The 23,931-nt window shown below is 41.4% G+C and overlaps 1 protein-coding gene across 2 annotated transcripts in view; it reads right to left on the bottom strand.

Annotated features, from left to right (window-relative positions):
* The window catches only part of ano2b (anoctamin 2b), a 116,395-nt gene extending 96,139 nt beyond the window's left edge, over positions 1-20,256 (bottom strand). Inside the window, exons 1-4 of one of the 2 annotated variants that reach the window (XM_015954959.3) lie at positions 20,148-20,256; positions 15,193-15,389; positions 10,690-10,731; positions 5,191-5,556 (exon numbers count right to left, since the gene is read on the bottom strand). In XM_015954959.3, coding sequence (XP_015810445.3) covers positions 5,191-5,556; positions 10,690-10,731; positions 15,193-15,389; positions 20,148-20,184 — 642 coding nt within the window. In that variant the 5' untranslated portion in view covers positions 20,185-20,256. The remainder of the gene's footprint in view (positions 1-5,190; positions 5,557-10,689; positions 10,732-15,192; positions 15,390-20,147) is intronic. The other variant, XM_015954967.3, reaches the window with a different exon arrangement.
* Positions 20,257-23,931: the final 3,675 nt, after the last annotated feature.

The raw sequence follows: 23,931 nt of genomic DNA, 5'->3' as shown, positions 1-23,931 counted from the left end.
GCAGCTGACCAATACTGGAATTGACCTGAGTGGGCTTACCCACGCTGCTGATCTACATAAAGATAATATCCAATAACTAAAACATGTGACAGCAAAGGGAACCCCCATGTGCAGCTCCACGGGGGTTGTATATAAATCACTTACTGAAATAGGGATCGTCTTGCTAAAAACATGCAGCGCTGCTCAAACGTTCTCTATTAATAAGCAGACCGATGTTGAACCCATTTAGCCCACGAAGGGTCCAAGACAGACTCTGAATCATGGTAGAATTTATGAAATCTTATATGATTTAGTCTGAGTCAAAGAACAGTCTGTGGGTTACTGGATAAAACTATAAGCATGACTACTTCTGATCAGAATCAGAATCAGAAGGGTTTTGTTGCCATATGTGCGAGAATCACAACATTAGGAAATTGCTGCGGTGCTTGGTGCAAGAAAAGGAAGATAAAAATAAGAGAGAAGAAAATATAAGAAGTAAGATAATAATCATGATAAAATAATAACATAAAGTAGCAATTATTAGAAAAACGGCTGAATATCCAGGACAGTGTAGGTACTGATCAGAGCAGATCAGTTCAGGTACAAACAAAACACTGGGTCAAGATGTTGAAAGGGAAGGAAAAGATCATTACTACCCTCAACTTTTTAATCCATATCACCAAGAAATTTTCCTTTAGATAAAAATGCCATTTGTTCAAACAGGTGAGAAACCTCCCACCCCTTTAGAGGATCTATAGCTCAGGTGGACCTCACAGATGGAAGATTAGTCAAGCTTAAACTGGCCACAGGATGTTGGACTTTATATCGCTCAACTGGTATTTAGGTATCTTTAATAGTTTTTTACACAACCAGAGTTTAATGTTATTTATTTTTTGACATTTTATTATAAAAAATTCGACTGACGGTTGATGATGCAACATGCTAACTTTAAATTTATTTCATTAGTGCAGCTTAAAAGATGAAACGAACATATGTGATAGACTCGTTCCATGCAAAGATATTTCAAGCCTTTATTTGTTATAATTGTGATGATAATGGCTCACAGCTTATGAAGACCCCAAATCTCACGGTTAGAATATTGTGAGTAGGATTAGAGGCCAACCAATATGGGTTCTTTTAAAGGCTGACGCCGATACCAAATTTTAAAGATTTTTGTTGCTGATTGTCGATATATGTATATATATATATATATATATATATATATATATATATATATATATATATATATATAAGATAAGATAAGATAAGATAAGATAAGATAAGATAAGATAAGATAAGATAAGATAAGAACAACTTTATTTATCCCGAGGGAAATCCTTGTGTCATGTACATGCTCAAAGCAGTAGGAGAGACAAAGGAACAGGTGAAATAGAAATACGATATACAATATATACAGTAAAAAATGATCTACAGTAGTACCCTGTAGGATAGTGCAAAACAAACAATCGGATAACTCAACAAATAAATACATGACTGTATCCTGGTGAATAAGTAATTAAGCCGTCGGTGCAGGCGATTATATATATATATATATATATATATATATATATATATATATATATATATATATACATATACATATATATATATATATATATATATATATATATTAGCAACACATTGATTGTGAATGTGAAGTCAATAGATGTCTTAATATTTATTGAAATAAAGCAAACTCAGCCTTTGGATCCTTTCTTTAGTCTAGTAGTGGCGGCAGTTGGCCACACAGGTGCTTGATCATTTTTAATTTTTTTAATTGGCTTTTAAAAATAGTTTCGGCCGATATGGAAAAAACTGAATATATCGGCCGGCCAATAAAAAAGGATCAATATTCTATACTCAAAGTGTCACACTCTAATCAGCTTAAACCATCTAAAACACCTGAAACGGTTGAGCCAATCAACGGTATTATGTCCAGTATGTGACGATCTTCAACTAAATTTGTTCCAGGGCTGGAGTTGTTTCCAGCAGACACAGTGAGGGCCAGATGTTCTTCTTCAATAAAGTTTGAGTATTTTATCTAAATGTAATAATATTTAAAATGGCTTTGTTTTTCATCTAAACTGTTTTTATTGTAATTTTAGTTGTCTTTGGAGAATGTAAACAATTGATGATATTTGGGACATGAATTTTGCTGGCCCGGATGTAAAGGTCTGGCGAGCCAGATGTGGCCCACGGGCCACCTGTTGAGGTTCACTGCTTTAGATGTCTAAGATGAATTACTAAACAGACTTCTGTACCTTATTCTAGTTTCTTGAGTTTCATCTGTATAGGTTAGACATTAAAACTTATGGTTTTCTCTCAAATCCCATCAGAGGACAGTCCAAGCTCCCATACGCCTTATTCTCCCACTTATAGTTTAACTCAGACATTCTCTTTAAAATGGGAAGTATTTTTTACTTTTTATATATCCAAGATAAAACCCAGTGGAAACATAAAAATGTGCTGAGAACTCCTATTCTTGTCATGGTTTAGGAACTTATTTAATTTTGTGTTTAGTTATCTCAGAGCAGTTGCTTGTCTGGAGCTGAATTCCTGTCTTGCCTCATTAAGTTTGCTGTCATGGCATGAGTATACGGTGTACATTTTAGGACATGCTCAGGTTTCAGGATAACATTGTCACACATCAGATCAAACATCCTCAGACATGTGACCACATGAAGCATCAGGTTTAATTGAAAAACCATTAAACCACAGTGTTAGAATAAAATGTCTCTGACAAAATTACAGACTCTGATAGCACAGTCGGCTCGAGAAATAGCTCAACTTACTTTTTCAATTATCAACAACTGTGTGTGTGAAGTGAATAACGAGTCCGTGTTTTACTTCCTTTAGTGAGTCAATTAGAACCATAACAGCAAGCTAACAGTAAGTCGACAAACATCCATAGTTTCTTCAAGGCAACAGAATTGTTACCGTAATAAGTGTAGTATGTGCTCCCTAATGTAAAACACCTAAGAGTGCTAACACCAGATGTGACCATTTTCTTTAGCTACTTATCAACTTACTGTGTATGACTCATCTTTGCTTGTCATCTAGAATCTTCTGGTGATGATCCATAACTGGAAACAGCCATGAAACTCACAAAACGGCAGCGAGACAGAGGTGTTTTGCTTGGGAAAATAGACTGCAGTAACCAAATCTGACCACTGGATGACATTCTTACTTATTGCGCCTTTAAGTTACAGTTAATTTTTTAAATTTTACACCACAGAAAACAATGTTAGAAGCCTGAAACGTACGTTCTGCTACTGCTGCGTGTTGATGATGTATTCTGACAACAATTTGGCCGTGACTAATGGGAGGTGTGAAACAAATACAATGATTTAAATCAACTAACAACAACACCTGCAGAATGCTTCACTTGAGTCCACAATGGAGGTTATTCTGGTGGAGTTTTGTCTGAAAGAGTTTTCCTGAGTCTGTTTTGCCTGATGTTGATCAGTCTGAAGTCTGATGGGTTTTGAATGAAATCTGATGCTGTTTTCCTCTGTAGCTTGATGTCTGAGGCTGTATGTTCAGACAAGGTTTTCCTGAAATTGGATATCATAAAATGTATTCCATATGAATAACGGATTTGTGGTTACAATAGTGACTTAATGTTTCATCAGTGATCTCAATGAGCCACTTATTGCAACTTTTACATATATACACTATACTGCAGTATTTTGGTCTAAGTTTATGATATTACAAGTTAGGTTTGAGAAGTTCAGGAAAGAACTGAACTCCCAGCTTTAGTCTGTGAGGCAGACACCTTGTCTACTTTTAAGACTAGGGTAAAAACATTTTTATTCGATAGGGCCTATGGTTAAAATCTGATGTTAGCCCAGATCTGGACAAGTGGGGGAGTAGAGGGAGGTGGAGTGTACAGTCGGTAAAGACGACTCTCCCTTGCCCTGCCTCCAACATGCCTCCATGTAAAAGGCTAGGTTATCCAGAGTTATCTCTGTAGTTATGCTGCTATAGGCTTAGACTGCTGGAGGACACACTGACCACTTTTCACACTCGACTACTTTCTTCTACAGTCTGCTCTTTAACTGTATTACTTTCTGCAATTTCAGCTGTTAACTTTATTTTTTCTCTAAGTGTTTTTCTCCCCAGAAGAAGCTACAATGATGTTCTGCTGAGCTGTGGTGGCCTCATGGAGGGGGCCATCGGCTTGAACACTGTTGCTAACCACTTGACACCGCTGCTAACCGTCTTCTCGATTCCTAGTGAGCAATGGCAGATGGCTGCTTATACTGAGCCAGGATCATCTTGAGGTTTCTTCCTGTTAAAAGGGAGTTTTCCTCTACACTGTCGCTGCATGCTTGCTTAGTATGAGGATTGCTGTAAAGTCACTGACTAGTGTCAGTGACTTTACATTAGTCACGGCCAAATTGTTGTCCAAATACATCATCAACATGCAACACAAGCAGAATGTTAGTTTCATGCTTCTAACTTTGTTTTCTGTGATGTAAATTAAAAAAATTAACTGTAACTTAAAGGTGCAATATGTAAGAATGACATCCTGTGGTCAGATTTGGTTACTGCAGTCTATTTTTCTGAGCAAAACAGCTCTTTCTCGCTGCTATTTTGTGAGTTTCATAGCTGTTTCTAGTTATGGATCAGCACCAGAAGATTCTAGATGACAAGCAAAGATGAGTCATACACAGTCAGTGACTTGATGCAATTTGCTGGGTTCCTTATATAGGAAACTTTTTACTGATTGGCTTAATGAACTAGCCTGTATTGTAATGTGCTTGCTTGGTATGAGGATTGCTGTACAATCACTGACACTAGTCAGTGACTTGATGCAATTTGCTGGGTTTCTTATATAGGAAACATTATTTCTGATTGGCTTAATGAACTGACCTGAATTGGAATGTTTATTATGTGAAGTGCCTTGAGATGACTCTTGTCATGATTTGGTGCTTTATAAATAAACTTGAACTGAATTGAATTAATGTTTACTGTGTGAAGTGCCTTGAGACGACTCTTGTCGTTATTTGGCGCTTTATAAATAAACTCGAATTGAATTGAATTGAATTCAGAAATTTTCAACAATTTGATGAGATCCTGAACCTTAAATTACTTCTGTCTTTCATTAACTATGAACCTAAATGCTGAATGTGTGCCTTGACAATAAATAGTTAATAATACAAAAATTAAGTTAAATTATTTTTAAAAAGGGTTTACAAACACACTCACCTCTCGGTCTCTCTCTATCTCCAGACCTGCATCGAGCAGGTTGGCCTCAAACTCTTGTCTGATCAGTTGCATCTCTTGGTCGGCGACCTCCATCGGTTCGCCCCCTCTTGCATTTCCAAGCTCCATAAACACCTCACCAACACTCGCTGGCTGTCCTCTTCCTGTTGCTGCATCCGACCTCGCTGTTGGAGGGAAGTTGCCATTAGAGACGACGGATAACTCGGCCCGTGAAACAGAGGCGCTGGCAGATCGTATGGAGCTATGGCGTCGATGATTGAACACCAGAACATAGTCGATTTTCCGTCGGCCATCGCCAAAGTAAAGGCCTTCGCAGCTGGCTTGAGGACTTGAAGCGGATTCCACAACCTGTTAGGATTCAAAAAGAGGGAATGGAAATATGAACCAGCAGTCACGTTACAGCACAATTATAACACATCAAACAGAAAATGATTTACAGGAAACCTTAAAGCAGCAGGAGTTATGTAATAACTGAATGAACCTAAACATCTGATGCTGTCAGCACAAACCGACACAAGTGGCTTTTGGCAGGTTCTCAAAAACAATGAAGTGAGAACCTTCAGCACCAGAGTGGGCAGCTAGCTCACCTTTCTCTGTTTTAGTCTTTATTTAGACAGAAGGGAAGTATAGAGGGAGACTAAGCATGGAGAACACAGAATGGAGAGCCGTCCAAGAACCAGCATGATGGAAGGACTTTTACTCATCAGCAGGACAGGTTGATAGAAAACTGAGCTGCATCTTCATGAAAGGCTGGATTTACAGCACCAAAATCAGAAGATGATGTTGTATTTCCTGTATTTTAATTATTCTCAAATAAATCAATAAAATTATCTGGTTTCGAAGATCCAAGCTGGATAATGACACTCACATAAAGTCTTCACTGGATGTAAAACTGGATAACTCTTAGACACAATCCAAGTCAAGATGGTTACCACATAAACATGTATAACTCAGTCAATTGTGAACATAAAGAGTTAAAGTTTGGCATCATATTACCTCCAAGTTGTCCCCAAAACATAAAAAATTGCATGTAGCAGTCAATCACAACACAAGCTGAGTGATAACAGAACTCCATCATGAGATGATCTCAGATTCAAACTAGAGCAGCAGCGATATTCAAGTCAATCAAGAGGTTTTTGTTCATTTTAGCTGGAATTTTAACGTCAGGTGTCACTCGTCAAGCTGCAGATTTGTAAAGTGTCAAAGTAAAAGTCTTGAACTAAACAGGGTTGTTAAATGATCAGTTGGGCTGCATGGTGGCGCAGTGGTTAGCACTGTTGCCTCGCAACACGAAGGTCGCAGGTTCGAAACTCGGCTGTGGCCTTTCTGCGTGGAGTTGCGTGTTCTCCCCATGCATGCGTGGGTTTTCTCCGGGTACTCCGGTTTCCCCCACAGATTACAACATGCCCAATAGGTTAAAAGCGTCTGCTAAGCACATAAACATAAACATAAATGTACACCATCTCAGAGGAGCTGCAATGAGACAGTAAACACTGGTCAACTGTTGAATGAAAGAGATTTTACAATCTGCGTTTATTTATTATTTATGCCAGCAACGGGTCGACTGTTATGTTGTAAACACGTAAATGCTGATCTGGTGATTCTTCCTCCAATGTCACTCTGCTGGTGGTCACGCCACTTGTTTGTTGGCTTTCCTAATCATGGGAAAAGTCCAAATCGTGATTATTTTGGTCAGTAATGAAATCAGGATTATTTATTTTACCTATTTAAACTACTTATAAAGATTAGATCACACCCAATTCAAAAGCACATGATGCTGCTGTGCAGCTCATCATAAGGGCATGAAGTGGTTTAAAGTGAAATTTATAAAGCACATTCTTAAAAAACAATCAAGGCAGCCCAAGGTGGTGAACACAACACAAAATCCAAAATTAGGGGGAAAAAACAAGAAAAATACTGAATATTGAATTTAATTGAATATATATTAAATAAAACCAAGCAAAAGTTTTCAGTGCACCTTGTTTGCCAAGTGAATAACAGCCAGGCAACACTTATAAACCTCTACATTAAAAATCATGTGTCAACAGAGTCGAATAATTAAAAACATCAGATCGTGACAGCACAATTCCAGCTGAACTCCAAATGGGGGTGGATTGATTTACCACACCAGGTAAGCAGTTCCATAGTTTTGGGGCCATCACAGCAAACGCACGATCACCATGACATTTGCGCTTGGTTTTTGTGACCACCAGCAGGACACCATCAGCAGAGTGCAGTGATCGAGAGGGAACAATTCTCCTAAGAAGCACTGATAGACGAGGAGAAGCTGCACCTTTGAACGTTAGAAAACTAAAATCTGAATTTTAAATTCAATGTGCCACATCACAGGTAGCCATTCTAGTGCATGCAGAGCCAGTGATGATGTGTGATAGTAGGTGCAGAGTTGAACTGTTTAGTGGTGAATTGTTGGAAGATGACAATAAAATGTCATTCACCATAGTGCATCATTACATTTGTGTCCAAGTTGGTTTAAAGAGACAATTTGCAACTTTTTCACATTTTTTAATTATTTTCTTGAGCCATTATGTGCTAAAATGACCCTTTAAAGGGTAATGAAAGGCAACCAAGCCTCTATCGCCCCCCTGTGGCCAGAATATTTCACTTGCAACTTCAGAGTACGAGTCTGGTCTGTTGGACTGACATGCCTCGTGCTGCAGGCTGCTTCCAGGAAGTTTCCTGCATGTTTTAGATTATGAACACAGCTGATTAGTTTGATTTGGAGATGAATCACTTCCTAGACACTCGGGAAGGCTGGGGAGACACTTCAACTGTTAGATTAAGGTGTTAAAAAGACGAACACACAGAGAGGAGATAGGTTGTGCTTTCAGTGCTACAAACGGACACTAGGGGGTGCTCAAAGCGAGCCAAAACTGCCTGGTCTAGCTTAATTTTTTTTTCTTCTTCCACTAGGAGTCATTTTAGCTATTTTCGTGCATAAGGCACATTTTTATGTGAAAGACTCTCAAGGGTGGATCTACAGGGGTGGCATACAGGGCCTCAAATGACACCCTAAAAGAACGCCTGCTGCCACCCCAGATGGCAGCGAAATATTCTAGATGGGACAATATGAATGATAATGCTGCAGGTACGATTACACAGATTTAAGCTGATAAAGTGATGACCTAAAACAAACATGTGTCTGGCTAGGTAAATACTGATGGAAAGAATGTATTTGTGAGTGAACAAACTCAGTGCCAGCTTCATTAGTTAATGTCACTATTATTATTCATGAAAATAAAACATTTTTTTCATTATTAATTTTTTCAAAATCATTAACTATAAATGCATTATTATGTTGAATTTAGCATGAATTTTCTGGTCTTTCTGGTCTTCATGTTCGTGTGAGGAGAAGGATGAGAGAACACGCTCTGGATGAAATCACACAGCCTGAACCTCCCAGATAAATGCAGCTAAGTGAAAAATCTGTTGTTGACTTTGTAGTGGTCAGATTGTTCAGCTCTCTCTTCTTCCTCTCCTGAATGCTGAGAAAGTAGAGAAAACAAACAATCCTGCAACAGCACGGACTTCTAAAAGACCATTTGGGCAGACCATTCTGAGTTTTCGAGTTTTTTTTTTACCAAACTTTTTCAGCATGCGTGTGTCTCCACTGGACCGTACCAAAACGACCACCTTCCAGGCTGGGGTGTGTACTCAGAAATGGCCCAATAAAGTCACCAGGTGAAACTTTTAGATAACTCATGCTGATTGGTTGGAAAATATATCGGCAGCAATTGCCAAACGACTGGCTTTTATAAAACTGGAAGAGTTGCTGGTGAAGCTAAATGGAAAGAATAAAATAAGCAGTTTTGATTCTGCTTTAAAATGACTGTTTTTAAACTTTCAATGCTGAAAAATGCATCAGAAATCTCCCAACAACCACAATCTTCACCGCTTAGTGGTCTCATACAGAGAACTGTAAAAGAACAGCTGCTTCTTCTGGTCACGCCACCTACGTCATACAGACACTGTCCCCGAACCCTGTTGATTTAATTACAGCATACTTTGACAGAATGAAACCTTTATTGTCCTTAATGTCTGTGGATGTCTTCTGGGGCTGATCAGTGACATCGCTCACTGCCGAAGCTGTCGCGATATGCTGACATTTTAGCAAAGTCCTGAAAGGGCCGATTTGACGAAAGGGGGGAGGGGACCGAGCCATCGTGTTTTCCTTGTCACCTTCTCCCCTCCCAGAAATTTCCACGAACTTCTATAAAGGAAACGTGACTATAGAGACAACTCTATTGCCTGCTGCTAAACGTCTGACTACTAAATAAACATGGTACGCCATCACCGGGGTTTGCAATGAATCCTCTGTAGATTCATTTTTCACTTAAAAGGTCACCAACATTATAGAAGAGGGGCCTGTGCTGTATGTTCACACGGTAAACAAGTAGACACCTGTCGAATCGGTTCTGGCAATTTCATCTGCAAATAGCTCCAACTATTGTGCTACAAGTCCAGCTGGACCTCTCATTCACTTTCACACGCATGCTCATGTGACAAAACACACAATTTTCTTAGAAGGGGACGTTATACGTGCATGAATGAGTGTATGTACCGAGCTCAGTGAAAGAAGCAGAAATAATAATGAGCCTTTCACACAAAACTGATGCTACACAAAAACTAACAATGCATCAAAATGAATAATATGGCAGTTTGCTGACCTATGTCTAATTAAACGGCACATCCCTTGTTGTTATTGAATGAATCTGCATTCAGAAATTCTTTCATTAAGCTTGACTAAAATTTGACTGGAGATGTAAACAATGGAGATAGCTCATCAGTGATATAGTATTTGTGTGTGATAATAAATACTAAAGTAAAAACACAACACCTAACAAATCCTTTTCTTATGAGATGTTGATTTTTTTTAGGTGCATCCTTGAAGAAAACAGCTGTAGGATTGTGTCTTCCAACGGACGCTCCACTCCACAGGACACAACCTGGTGCCCTAATGGAGCTCTAGGAACTGTCCCTCAGGACTTGTGTTTGTTGGACACATCTTTTTTTTTTAAATATGTAAAGCAGATTACTGGGAAGATTCCCAGTTGGCCTGGTCTCGCTTGTACCAAGAAAACTTGTAAGGCGCAGATGTTTTTCCTGGGAAACGAAGGAGGAACGATCTGGGAACACGGAGGTCCCAGGAGACAGCATGAGGGCCCCAAACATGTTATTTTCCTGCCGTCCCTATTTTATCTTTCATTATTATTATTATTATTATTATTATTATTATTATTATTATTATTATTATTGAACCAAATTACTTATTAACTGAGAAAAGTTGAAAACGTTAAGTTGAAATAGCTTAAATAAGATAAATTACCAGTTATGAACCACTTATGAATAATAATCCTGGAGTCCATTATAAGTGTCATGAATTGTAGAGCACTGTGATCATTAATGTCTATAAAATGTACAATGATTTAAAACAAAAACATTTATGGGAACAGAAATACCCACCGGAATCTTGTCTTCGCTCGGAGAGATCTGCATACTGTTGCGCTTTAAAGACATCCAGAGCGTGATGAGAAGAAGGAAAGGGGTGAGAAGAAGAGCGGGATTAAAAGTTGCCGGGTTTGGCAGTAAAATGCAGCCGGAATCATTTCCACCAAGGCGTCCCTCATCATATAAACCAGACTTCCGTAATATCTCTGGTGAGTCCGCAGGTTTTTCACGGAGCGACGGCTCACCTGCTTCAGGTTGCTCCGCTGCTTTCTAAGAATCGGGATGCAGAGCGACTGATCACCAGCTGGTGCTGAACACCTCTACCAAACTGATCTGGAGGCAGCTGGCCTGCCCACCACCGGGGCTACAGCGCGTGAAGAATCACACTGTAAAAAATATCCTGCCTCAACACAGCATAGGCTGTAGTAGTAGTATTAATAATAATAAATATAACAATATTAATAATAATAATAAATATAATAGCAACGTTTTAAGGTGAAAAATAAGAACAGAGAAATAAAATAAGAAAGAATCGTAAAGACAAAAAACTAAGAAAAATAACAAGAAATAATATTTTAGCATACATAAAGCTAGCCTGAATGTTTGATGGCTTATTTACCAAGTAGCATATTTGCCACATCAGAAAAATGAATGATAACACAAGAGTGTATTGTTGACATTAGGACCCTGTACATGTGTAGCCGGGTACCCCACGATACAAAGATATTTTTCCACGGTTTGGTCTGTCATGCACGCAAAAGTGAAGGTAAACAGCACTAAAAATTATTCTTTCAAAAACCTGCAACCAAGGTGGAGACTTGTAAACTCTCAGTTGTCAGCATTTGATTGTGGCTGTAAAAAAAACATGTCCAAGGAATGTTTTCCTGCAATGTCACAAACGATTTGGGGAAATACTGCCTCTTACAGGCTTAACATGTGAGGTGGTGTGGACCTCATGGGTCGTGGGGAGGTGGTGACTATCTCCAGCTGTCTCCGGGCATGAAGGCGGGGTACACCCTGGACAGGTTGCCAGTCCATTGCAGAGCAACACAAGACAAACAACAAAGCACGCACACACACTCACACCTAAAACAGTTTAGAGAGACCAATGAACCTAACAGTCATGTTTTTGGACAGTGGGAGAAAGCCGGAGCACCCGGAGAGAACCCCCGCATGCACAGGAAGAACAGGCAAACTCCATGTAGAAAGACCCTCGGTCGGAATTTGAGCCCAGGACCTTCTTGCTGCAAGGCAACAGCTCTAACCACTGCACTACTGTGCAGCCCCGGAGGACATTCAGTTTTACAAAGTAGCCTAAGTCGAAATGTCTGCAGCATGACCACTAAAGAGAATGAACATCTCTGTTCTGCTGAGGAGAGAACCCAGCTGGAAGCTCTCGGTTTATCTGTTGTCTTCGTTCCAACTCACGTCTACGCTCATGAGCTTGAGTGACTGAATAAAAAATAAGATCCTTCATACAAGCAACTGAAATGTTTTTCCTTCACAGGGTGGGTGGATTCAGCCTTAGAGATCAAGGTGAGGAGTTCAGATACCTCGGAGGGAGTCAGAGTATAGCTGCAGCTCCTCTACAAGGAGAGGAGTCAGATGAGGTGTTTCCCTGACAGTAGGAGGCCCCTGCAGGTCAACCCAGGACATGCTGCAGGGATTATATAATTAGTTTAAATGGCAATGGCTCTAAGTCACTTAGCTCCTCCGGCAGGACCCCAAGGCGTTCCCGGACCAGATTGGAGATGTAACCTCTCCAACGTGTCCTGGGTCGACCCGGGGGGCATCCTGCCGGCAGGACATGCCCGAAACACCTCCCCAGGGAGGCGTCCAGGAGGCATCCTGACCAGATGCCCAAACCACCTCAAATGACTCCTTTCGATCCGGAGGAGCAGCGGTTCTACTCCAAGTCCCTCCCGAATGTCCAAGCTCCTCACCCTATCTCTAAGGCTGAGCCCGGCCACCCTACGGAGGAAACTCATTTCGGCCACTTTTATCCGCGATCTCGTTCTTTCGGTTATTATCCAAAGCTCATGGCAATAGGTGAGGGTTGGGACGTAGATCGACCGGTAAATTGAGAGCCTGGCTTTCTGGCTCAGCTCCCTCTTCACCACGACAGATCGGCTCAGCGTCCGCATCACCGACCCGAAGGCACAGGGAAGCTACCCTCTCGTCCCCCGAGGTAAACCCCAACACACAGGCAGAGAGTCTTGGGGCTAACAAAAAGCCAACCACAGCCTTCCGCCTCTCACCTGGAGCAACTCCAGCAAAGGAGAGTGTCCTTCCCCTCTCAAGGACTTGGGTTCCAGAGCCAATGCTATGTGTTGAGGTGAGTCCGACTATATCTAGCCGGTACCGCTCAACCTCTGCCACAAGCTCCTGCTCCTTCCCCGCCAGCGACGTGACGTTTCATGTCCCAAAAACCAGTTTCCTTGTCCGGGGATCGGACCGCCAAGGCTCCCGCCTCGGTCTGCCGCCCGATCCACACTGCACCGGACCCTTCATGTTCCTCCTGCAGGTGGTGGGTCCACAGTTGGATGAGCCCATGTATCCGGTTCGGGCTGGGCCCGGCCGGGCCCCATGGGCGAAAGTCCAGCCACCAGGTGCTCGCTCACAGGCCCCAACCCCAGGCCTGGCTTCAGGGTGGGACCCCGGTAACCCTCCGGGCTGGGTACTCCGACTCTTTGACTTTACCTCCATGAAAGATCCTCTGAACCGTTCTTGGTCTCACCCTTCACCTAAGACCAATTTGTCATGGGAGACCCTACCAGGGGCTCAAAGTGCCCCGGACAACATAGCTCCTAGGATCATTAGGGCACTCAAACTCCTCCACCACGATAAGGTGACGGTTCAAGGAGGAGCTTAACAGGCTTCTGCAGGGCTTTAGTGCACAAGTGAACAAGTGATTCAGCCATGGAATGGTGTGTTGGAGCAGGGAAATGACTAAAACATGCTGGACAGCAGACCACCCAGACTGGGAATGGTAATCGCTGAAAAACAAAGCCAGTGGAAATAAGACAATGAAGAAAATTACTTTTGTAAGAAAAAATAAATAAATCAAGGGAACAACATGAAACAAAAAATGAAAAAGCTCTGTTTAAAAAGTTCAAAACAACTATAGAACAAATGTTTACCTAATAAATAAGTGGCCAAAATGTTAAGTTAAACAATTTTTAAATAATAGTTAAAATAAAAATATCATCTTTTATTTTAGCAAATTTAAAATTTGTATTTGAGTTTCTAAATTCACATTTTTAAATGTATTTACATTTTTTTTATTATTATTATAGCTGTTATCTTTCCTAACATCCTCTGAACTTGAGGGGCTCTTTCTACTTTAAATAGCATTTGAGGTTGACATTTTTTACAGTGTGCAGAGAGGAGCGGCTCTCTGATGTAATTGGCATTTCTTCAGTAAAATCACTACCGCAGATTTGCATCAAAACTTCTAAAGTTTTTCATGCAGCTGAAGTGTCACACAGACTTTTGATCGTTTCATGCAAAAAAGTAAAGATGTAGAGTTTTTTATAGCAAAGAAGTATAAAATAAAAGCTAAAAATAGATAAACATCATAAGAAAACAGCTGCTTGTATCTACAACTTATATGTACTGCAGCAAAGGAACACCTTTATTACATTACACTGAGATGTCCTCTTATAGGTTAAAATGTCCTGGAAGAAGAAGAAGAAAGTATCATTTCTATAGCGCCTCTCAAGATAAAAATCACGAGGCTCTTCACAAAAAATGTAAAAATATAAAAAGCATTTAGAAAATGTTTAAAAATATATTTAAAATGAGCAAAAATAGACAATTGTGATAAAAAAAATGTTAAGAAAAAGAGAGAGTGTGAATAGGAAAGAGGGAAATCAGTGGATCCTGAGGAAGGTGGAATAGGTGGGGAGAGCAGAATAAAGAGAGAGTGGTGAAGAAGGTCATACAAAAGCCAACTTGAACAGGTGAGTCTTCAGCTGCATTTTGAAGGAGACCACTGAGTCCACTGATCTCAGGCTCAGGGGGAGAGAGTTCCAGAGTCTGGGGGCCACAGCAGCAAATGATCTGTCACCTTTGGTCTTTAGCCTGGTGCTGCACAACCATTAGGCTTTGATCACTGGACCTCAGGGACCTGCTGGGGGTGTAGGGACTGAGAAGATCACCAATGTAAGATGGTGCTTGTCCATGTAAGGCCCTATAGACCAGAACCAGGATCTTGAAATGAACCCTGAACCCTGGACACTGATCCTTATCTGGAGCTGTTTCCCAAAACGAGTGTAAACTTTACCCTGGAGTTATTTTGCAAGAACTACACACAGAAACCATGTCAAAAACAAAACAGTCGGCCTCCATAATTATCACAGAGAAAGCTGAAGCCATTTTAATAGGACATTGTGCTAACTCATGAAATGGTGCAATACCATGAAACACGTTACACTCATCATTAGCTCCATTAAACAAGTTGCTCAGTTTGCACATGAGCTGACTTTTCACCCAAACCAGATCTGGGACAATCCTCACCTGCAGCAGACTCTTGGATTCTTCAGCCCAAGGATCTTCCCTATGAGCCTGCAGCTCCAGGAGACTGTAGGGCATCGGCTTCAGTCCGACCCCGGACATGTCCCTGGTCAGGCGGAACAGGGCGTCGCTGTGGATGGACGACGACTCGCTGAGAGCTGTGACCGGTTGTCTGAAGCCGGCACCATTGGGCCATGGCTCTGGAAGACAATTAGTTTGGAAAATGAGGGGCAAGAATAAAAAAATCCAGGTCAGGATAGTGATCATGTATATTTCCATAAGGAAAGCAGGGTTTCCGAAGGGAGCAGAGTTCTGTGGAGAGATGTCTCCACGTGCTTATAATTAGACACCGAAGTCCAACAGTAACAAGGCCGGTCAGGTTCACAGCTCAACAAGAGATGTAGAAGAACGTTTTCAAAGTCCTACCATTTATTAAAGGATGCCAAAGTTCGATATTTGGCCAGTTTGGTTAATTTAGAAAAATCTCAAATTACAGGCGTCATTTGTTTAAGGCACAAAGCGCTGCTATGTATCGAATTTAACAGAAAAAATGCAACAAACGTGAGATAATTTTGACAAAAGTGCTAAATGGCTACAATGCTAAACTAATGGACTTTGAGTTAGCATACATCACACACATGTTTCCATTATTTATGGTTGAATTTGTATCCCTTTGCAATGTTAAAACAGTGAAATTTGAAATGTATTGATCCTCAACAAGCCCAGTATTTTGGTGCTTTCTTAATTGATTTCATTTTCAGTCGCCTCTTTGTGTCTTTGGAGCAGCAAATATGCTAAGTGGCCCGATGATGAGGCTTTCCTTCCCGCTGTGCAAATTGATGCATGCGTCAGTCAATCACAAATGCAGCATCGGAGCGTTGCACAAAAGAACAAGCCTGCTTCTCAGCTTTTCTCAAAGCAATTTTCCAGAAAGCAGGACAGAATGTACAATGAAAGTACCAGAAATGTATACCAGCAAATGACTTGTTGCTCAGTTACCACTGATTTCTTTCCCCCTACATGGATTTTATTTAGCAGCAGTGACAAAACTGAGAGTTCTCTATCTTTAGCTGCCTCTCATCAGGAATAATAATGATTTGCCTTTTTTGCCTTCATTTTGTAATAAGGTTACTGTGCAAGTGTGTATATATGGTTATTTTAGGGATACAGACAGCTGTAGCCATAGTAACGGACCAGCGCTCTCATTTCAGCACCACCAACTCTCTCCGTCTCTTAAAAAAATCCAAACACATTTGTTTCACACTTGAAAGTGCCACGCTGTTTGACAATGAGAGCCACCAGCAAAGGTCAAGAGATGTTCTCACGATTTCAAGACTTGAGCCAGAAGTAGGAATCTGCCGGTAGTGCTGCTCACTTAGCATCAGCACTAAGTGGGAGGTCGCCAGGTCCTGTGTGGTACGAGGGGAAATGAAAGGGAGAATCCCTCTTGAGTAAATGTGAAGGAGGGCATCGCTGAACGTACGGTTCCTGTCACCAGGATTAGAAACTACAATCATTTAAACTCTTGAAATGATCAGGTCTGACATCTGAAACTCTCATTAGGCACAAACCTAATAACTGGCTCATGGGCCATTCCTCAGTATGCACACTCACAACTTGTGTATTCACACACTCACCACGTTGGCCCGAGTTCTCTTCCAATCCTAAGTACTATCATGGCAAGTTCGCGCAAAGATCCAGGAGGTTTTCTTGCTCCGCCCCTTTTATCAAGGGCACATCAATGCATCCTTCTGCAAACTCGAGACAGTAAGTTATCCCATAATGCATTGCATCCCACACCATTAAGCCCAAACAGCAGAGGATAAATGTAGTACTTATATCAAACACATAAACAAAATAAGTGAAAATACAACTTTCTGTTATAGTGGATGACTGTTAGCCTGGCAAGCCATCCTCTATATGTGAATACATAAACGACATGCAGAGCTAAATCTAGGCCCGATAATTGTGAGTAATCTGTAAAATTAGCTGTGTGCATTTGTTTGGTGTTTTTTCAGACTCTTCACGATACCGCCAAATGCCTGTTAGCTTACCCTCTATCAAAATAAAAGCAGTGTTGCCTTAAATAGTTGTGTTTTGATCATAGAGAAACTTACTTCTGCTTATTAGACAGCGGGAAACGCATTGTGTGGATTAATGAGAAAATGTGGAACTTTCTGAAACCACACTCACAATAAGACACGGTGGTGGTAGTGTGATGGTCTGGGGCTGCTTCATGGAACCATGAAATCTGCTCACAAGCAGCACACCCTAAAGGAGCATGCTTGGCCTTTGACCTTAAACAGGCCATTCATGCTGGAAACCCTCCATCGTGGCTGAATTCAAGCCATTCTTAAAAAAAAAAAAAGGATAGGACCAAACTCACCAGTTATCACAACTGCTGGGTCCAGTTGTTGGGGGTCAACTGCTTCTTCACACCGGATCAGGTTGGTTTTGATAGCTTTGTTATTTTAATAAATCATTAATAAATCATTATTTGAAAGCTGTCTTTTGTTTGTCTGATAGTGAAAATGTCTTTGCCGAAATTAATCATTTAACTGACTAAAAGAAAACAACAATAAAACAAATTTTCAAATCAGTTTGCAAAACACCCCCAAAAACCTAAAAGATCTAAATCCAAATTCTCCCTCCTTTCCTGTGAGACGTTTCTTTGAACCAAAGACTTCTGGAATTCCGGCAGGCCTTTGGTTCTGCTGTGTAAACCACTTTATTTTCACACTGGCTGCTAATAGCAGAGACAAAAGGGCATCTTCAGGGAGTAGATAATGGGCAGCAGCAGCAGCACAAAGACTAATGCTGATGCTTTTATCACAAATCTCAACCTCAAACTCTGATTGGATGAAAACTTCTGCTTTAAACTTTATGTTATTGACCACTGATTAAAGAGCACACCTTTACGCTACAGCTGCAACACATTAGGGGCACCTTTGTGTGTTTGTGAAGGACTGTTCGTGTTGACTGCACCTGTGCTTTACTCTTCAGGAGTTCTCTCCACTCTAAATGGAGCTCATTTCCAGAGCAGGTCAGACCGCCATGAGACTCGGATGGTGACTGTCCACAAAGTCCTGGATTCAGATAAAGTCTTATTTAATGTTTAAATGTAATTATTTGACAAAAACAATTTACTTGTGCATGAATGACATCGTCTGTGGTGAAGCTCCAACTTTTGATTGAAACCGAGTGTTTGAACTTTTATGCAGCAAAATTCACCTGACAGAAGTGTCTTTTTACGGGTTGGTACTGCTCACCCATCTGTTGCATCAGATATGCAATATGAATAGGAATCAAGTCTGTTGACCGCTGACTTCAAAATTGAAGTAAACACATCAAATAATTTGCAATACACAAACATGGACACTTTTAACTGAACAATGTATGTGATGGTGAAGAACAGGCAAAATAGATGTTTCATTTTACTCTTTCATGTCAAAGTTATAAATAATTACTTTCTAACACAGTGGTTCCCAACATTTGTCCACAAGGACTCCATTTCCTATATCCAAGATAAGCCAGGGGCCCACAACCCCAACTCCTACCCGCATCCACACAATTAAAGTCACACACATTAATCATGCCATTGGGTACGTTATTGGGATTTTATAAATTAATTTTTTACAACTATAAATTTGGTAACCTCAACCTCAACACAAACAGTCTTGTAGGGACCCTCTTGGGGGTCACGGACCCCAGAATGGGAACCGCTGTTCTAATGTATACGGTAGAAAACGTGGTAAACAGCTTCTGTTTAAACAAACAGAGATTACATCCTTCAGGACTGATGGCTACTCTGACAAACATAAACATTTAAAATTCCACCATTTTTACATTGCATGGTTGTTCTGTCTGAATCATTAAAGATATTCCTGCTTGATGCACTGGAAGTACATTTTCCTGATGAGGTTCGCTACACGTACAGTATAAACAGCGACATAGTTTCTATGTAATGCAAAGCTGATGGCAGCGTAAAGGTTTATAGAAGACAGCAGCACTGTATTGCTGTCCTTTTCTCTCAACAAAGACTCTTCAGGAAGCTCCGTAGATAAGATGTATTTGGAGTTTTTACACAAAAAAGGCTAAAAATTCCTTTTGAATTGTGCTTAGTTAGTTGTAAAAATGTCCAAACGATTTTTTTTAATAAAACGGTTAAAATCTCATCACCCAAACCTCCAAATGTCCCTCTACTATGGGACAACACAGAGTTGTTAAAATGTGATTTTAGTTTTTGAGGATGAAACAAGGAGAGCAACATATAAACTTATCATGAGTTTCTGTGTTTCTTCTAAACCACCTGTCTTTCCACTGGGTGGGAAAACTATATGCAACTATATTATATGATTATTAATCAGATATCTCCTGAGAAAAGCCTTATCAAGGGAGAATTTGCACTATAAAAGCACGGGGGTTGGTTTTAAAGGAAAAGTCTCTGAAATGAGATCTCTGTCTGTGGAAAGTTTTGACAGCTTTGTTTATCCGGAGACTTTCCGGATCTGTTTTAGTTCAGCAGCAAATCGAAAACATCCTCCCGCATGAGACTTTACAGTCTCCTGGTCATGTAAACTCACCCGGATTTAACCGGGTCTGGAGAGGACGGCGATCTCTGAGTTAGTCATTCCTGAGGACTGGACGATTCTTCCAGAATCTGGTAGACGATTTTCTCTAATGAACAAGGTGACGGCTTATCGAGGTCTGAACATAAACCCGATTTCAACTCCCATGCAACTGTACACCCTGCAAAAGCTGGCCCCACACGGTCTGCTGACACACACACGGACAAATACACGTTCACACACCCTAAGGGGGACATCCGGGGGACAATGGGACAGTTACTCTACAGTGGTCCTGTCTTTTGTTGGGTGTAGACACAGGAAGGGACAGACAGTTCCGGTCGCATGAAGGAAGAAGAGAAAAGAAGCATCCTGTAGGTTTCTGTGGCTCACCTGCACAGGTGGATGAGGTGGATCGTCGGAGAGCCATTTCACCTAAGAACTCCCTCTGAGCTCCTGCTCGGTCAGTCAGCCATGCTGCTCGACACTCAGCAGCAGGTGAGAGCAACAACGATCCCAATCCTCAGCTCGGATTAGCTTCCCCGGGATAAGAGATTCCCGACTCTGCAGCTCTGTTTGTTTGTTTGTTTGTTTTTTTGTGTACTTTCTGCACAGCACTGCAGACTCATGGGTAACAGAGCAGGTGGCTGACAGGGTGTTTTGCTGAGGAATTACAGCCCCACACACTCAAACAGAGATTATTGGGCCTTATGTGCATTAATTATTGTGCCTTCTGTTTAGGCTTAGCCGCAAACCTGAGAGGCCCCAAAGGTCAGCGTCATGAGGATTAAGACAAGAAAACCTTCATCATGAAGCAAATTGAACTAAAAACGAAGCTTTTCTCCCAACAGAAGGTGATTATGGAGATAAACCTACCAACATAGGAACTGTCAGGAATTTAAAAAGGACGTTTCTCACCATTATGATGGAGAAATGACTCTGATGTGTCATTCTGCTAAGTGATTCTAACACTCCTCAAATACATTTCTTTACTAAATTTAGCACCTGAATGTAACATCCTGATTTTCTTCGTGTTCCAGCAGCATGTTCAGTTGGCTCCACCTGCAAAAGCATGAGATCTACCCGTTAAATGTCTTAATATTTGTCTTAGGGGCTCAGGGATTCATATTTCCTGTGTTAGAAGCAGCAATGCATTCTCAGTGTTATGACAACGTATCAGGGCCATCAGGAAGAAGGAAAAAAATGTAAGGAAGTGTCGGGATTAAAGTCCTAAAGATTGATAAGTAAGTTTAAATATTATTGCCAGAAGAAAGTCAAAAATAGATTGAGCTTTTCCTAACGAGCTATGTTTGCATGTTTGAAGGACTAAACGACGTTTTCTTACTTTCACTCTGAATGCTACACTGTAAAAAAAGACAGCCTCAAAAAGTTATTTTAGTTTATTTTTCCTACGTCTCCCTGTTAAGTTTCAAATGTTGAACTCAATTTTGTGTGTTTTGATATTGAAAACTTAAAATTTCTTGTTAAATCAATAAATGATTATATTTTCCTCATTCTCGTGTGTTCAGTCAACTTAAAACTGCAATTTATAGATTAAAAAATGACCCTGCCCACTGTGAAAGCTGCAGTGGGTGAGGTGCATTGTGGGTAGTCATGTTCTTAGTTATTTTGTTCTAGTTTGATTTGTTTATGCACATTTATTGGCAGGCAGGAGGATAGATAAAGGAGAAACGAGTCATCCGAGACCAGACCCGTTCTGTCATGGAACAGCCTAGCCTAAACTAGCTTTTCCACTAGATGTGTAAACAGCGTGTTGTCACAAGCGTGCTGGTGAGCGAAATGGAGGTGAGGATCCACACGCGGATGAGGAAGGAGGCAGGCAGGCAGACAGGAGCATTTAAAGGGTTTTAATGAGACACGCAGGACAATGAAACAATGAACCAACCAGACAAAATGGACTAACAGGGTTTAAATACAGGAGGAGCTGGGACCTTGGGTGATTGGGAGACGAGAGGCAGGTGGGAGCAATTAACATGGACACAGGACTGAACAGAATGGGGAGAACGGACAGGGTGTGACACGTGTAACGCGATAGACACGTTTAACTCGTGAGCTCCCTTCCAACTGGGAGCGAAAGCGTTCCGTTCAACTGGTCGTGCAAGATCACAAAGTCACAGGAGAACTGCAACACCACACGTGACTTTGCAAGTTCACACTATAAAAAGCAAGGAGAAAGATGGCTGCATGTATATCATATATAGTATATTCTGTTCTGTTTACCTCGGTTGTAGAGGTTTCACAAGAAATAACGTACTTTATTTTTATTTTTTTTACTAGTTAAAGCTTCTTTCAGGAGTATTTCTCTTATCCTATGGCGCCATCTACTGGCTGACAAGCATTTCACACAAAAAATCTGTTGCTTTGTTTGTTTAAGATCGTAACTTCACATTTCTGTTTATTAATGTGATTCTGTAGCTGACAAATAGAGCTAAAACACGTTGTTTTACGAGTATTATTCTCATGTCATGTTGTGTTCTCATATATTTACATTTTAGAGACTTGCTTGTCCGTGAAAAGTTCATCAACTCTGCATCAGCCGAGGTTGTCATGTGCCGGATAATTAACTACAACTTGGTAGTTCCAGCCATTTGTGTCTCCTGGTTAAACTCTAGTGATTTTGGGAATTTTTGAGTCTCTATGGATTAACCCTGCTTACCTGTTCCTAGGATTTTTGGATCGTTGTGGACCTTACCTTGACTTCGCAGGATACTCCTTGGACTTCTGAAGCTCCTCTGGTTCTCCTGTGGCTCCCCAGTTACCTTTCCACAGTCCAGCTGGATTACTCACCTCCGCTGGATAACTCACCTGTGCTTCATAAATCTTCTGGACGCAGCACTCACCTTTCTCCTCTCTTCCCTGCCGGCCCGCTCTCCTGCTCTCCTCGCGCTCCCTCTCCTGGACACCCCCCTTCCTGGATTCAGCCCGGCACTCCACCTACCCTCCCCTACTCCTCAACTCCCAGCTCCTCGTAAAGCCTGATTTATGCTTCTCCGTCTGCGTCAGTGCGGAGACACATTATCCGTCCTTGCGTAGGGCTCCGGCAGGCACGCAAGTACGTACGGAGTCGAGCCCACTTTTTTAAACATCAGTCGAACGAGACGGATTACGCAAGCTTGTGATTGGTCAGGACGCTGCTGTTTACAGCTCCGCCATTGCACCCTCAAAAACATAAAGAGAGCCGAGGATAACTAGAGGCAGACACGGAGAAGCTTGAAGAATACCTTGCGAAAAAACTCTAAAAACATGAACGTTTAATTCCCCCATGACTGGAGGAGTGACAAGATGCGCAGCAAGCGTTTTATTTGTGGACGGAAATGACAGGAAACGTGTGTTTAGAGGTGGCGAGCGCATGAAGTGGAGAAGAATGAGAAAAATATGTCCGTGTTAAAAAGTCTCTTATATACACAAAAAACACAATATAAACACACAATCTTGGACTGATACATGACAGGATACCACAGAACAGCACTACGCCCTCTGTTGTCCTGCAGGGCAATTGCTTTGCAACACTCTCCAGGAGACGGAGAAGTATGAGAGCGAAACGCTTCCATCAATCCGTGCGTGTCTGTCCCTTGCAGAGCTGACGGAGAAGCATAAACCAGGCTTAAGTCTTAACTCTGCACCTAACTAGTTCTGACTTACCTCCCTGTACTCACCTGCTCCTCTGCTCTCCCCTCCTCAGATGTTGCGGTTCCGTTGCAGTCCACTGGGCCTTATCCAGTGCGTCCTCAGTTCCCGATTATTTTAATAAAGATACTTTATTTTACCTGTTTGGTGCGCAAGTAGTGATTCTGCATTTCTTGGGTTAAACTCGTCCCCCAAACCATGTCAGAATCATCCGGCCAAGCAGCTAACCACACAGATTCACCTCTTGCTGATCTGCTCAACAGGTTGTCTCAGCAGGAGCAAGCCCTGCCTCTGCTTATGGAACAGCTTCAATCCGCTAACAACCATTTCCAGCAGTTGGAGGCCATAGTACGACAGGTACAACTCAGTCTGTCCCAACCGCAACCTCAGGGCCCCGCTGCGGAACCTCCACTGCCACTGTTTCTCCTGCAGTTCCAGGACCTGCAGCAGAAGCTCCCCCGGAAGTCTTCTACTTCCGTCCAGCCTCCTCACCACCAGCACCTACGTTCAGTGGTGAGTTTGAGGACTG

This window comes from Nothobranchius furzeri, chromosome 1, assembly GCF_043380555.1.
Source record: "Nothobranchius furzeri strain GRZ-AD chromosome 1, NfurGRZ-RIMD1, whole genome shotgun sequence".
NCBI lineage: Eukaryota > Metazoa > Chordata > Actinopteri > Cyprinodontiformes > Nothobranchiidae > Nothobranchius > Nothobranchius furzeri.
This window is presented reverse-complemented; position numbering and strand designations above follow the sequence as displayed.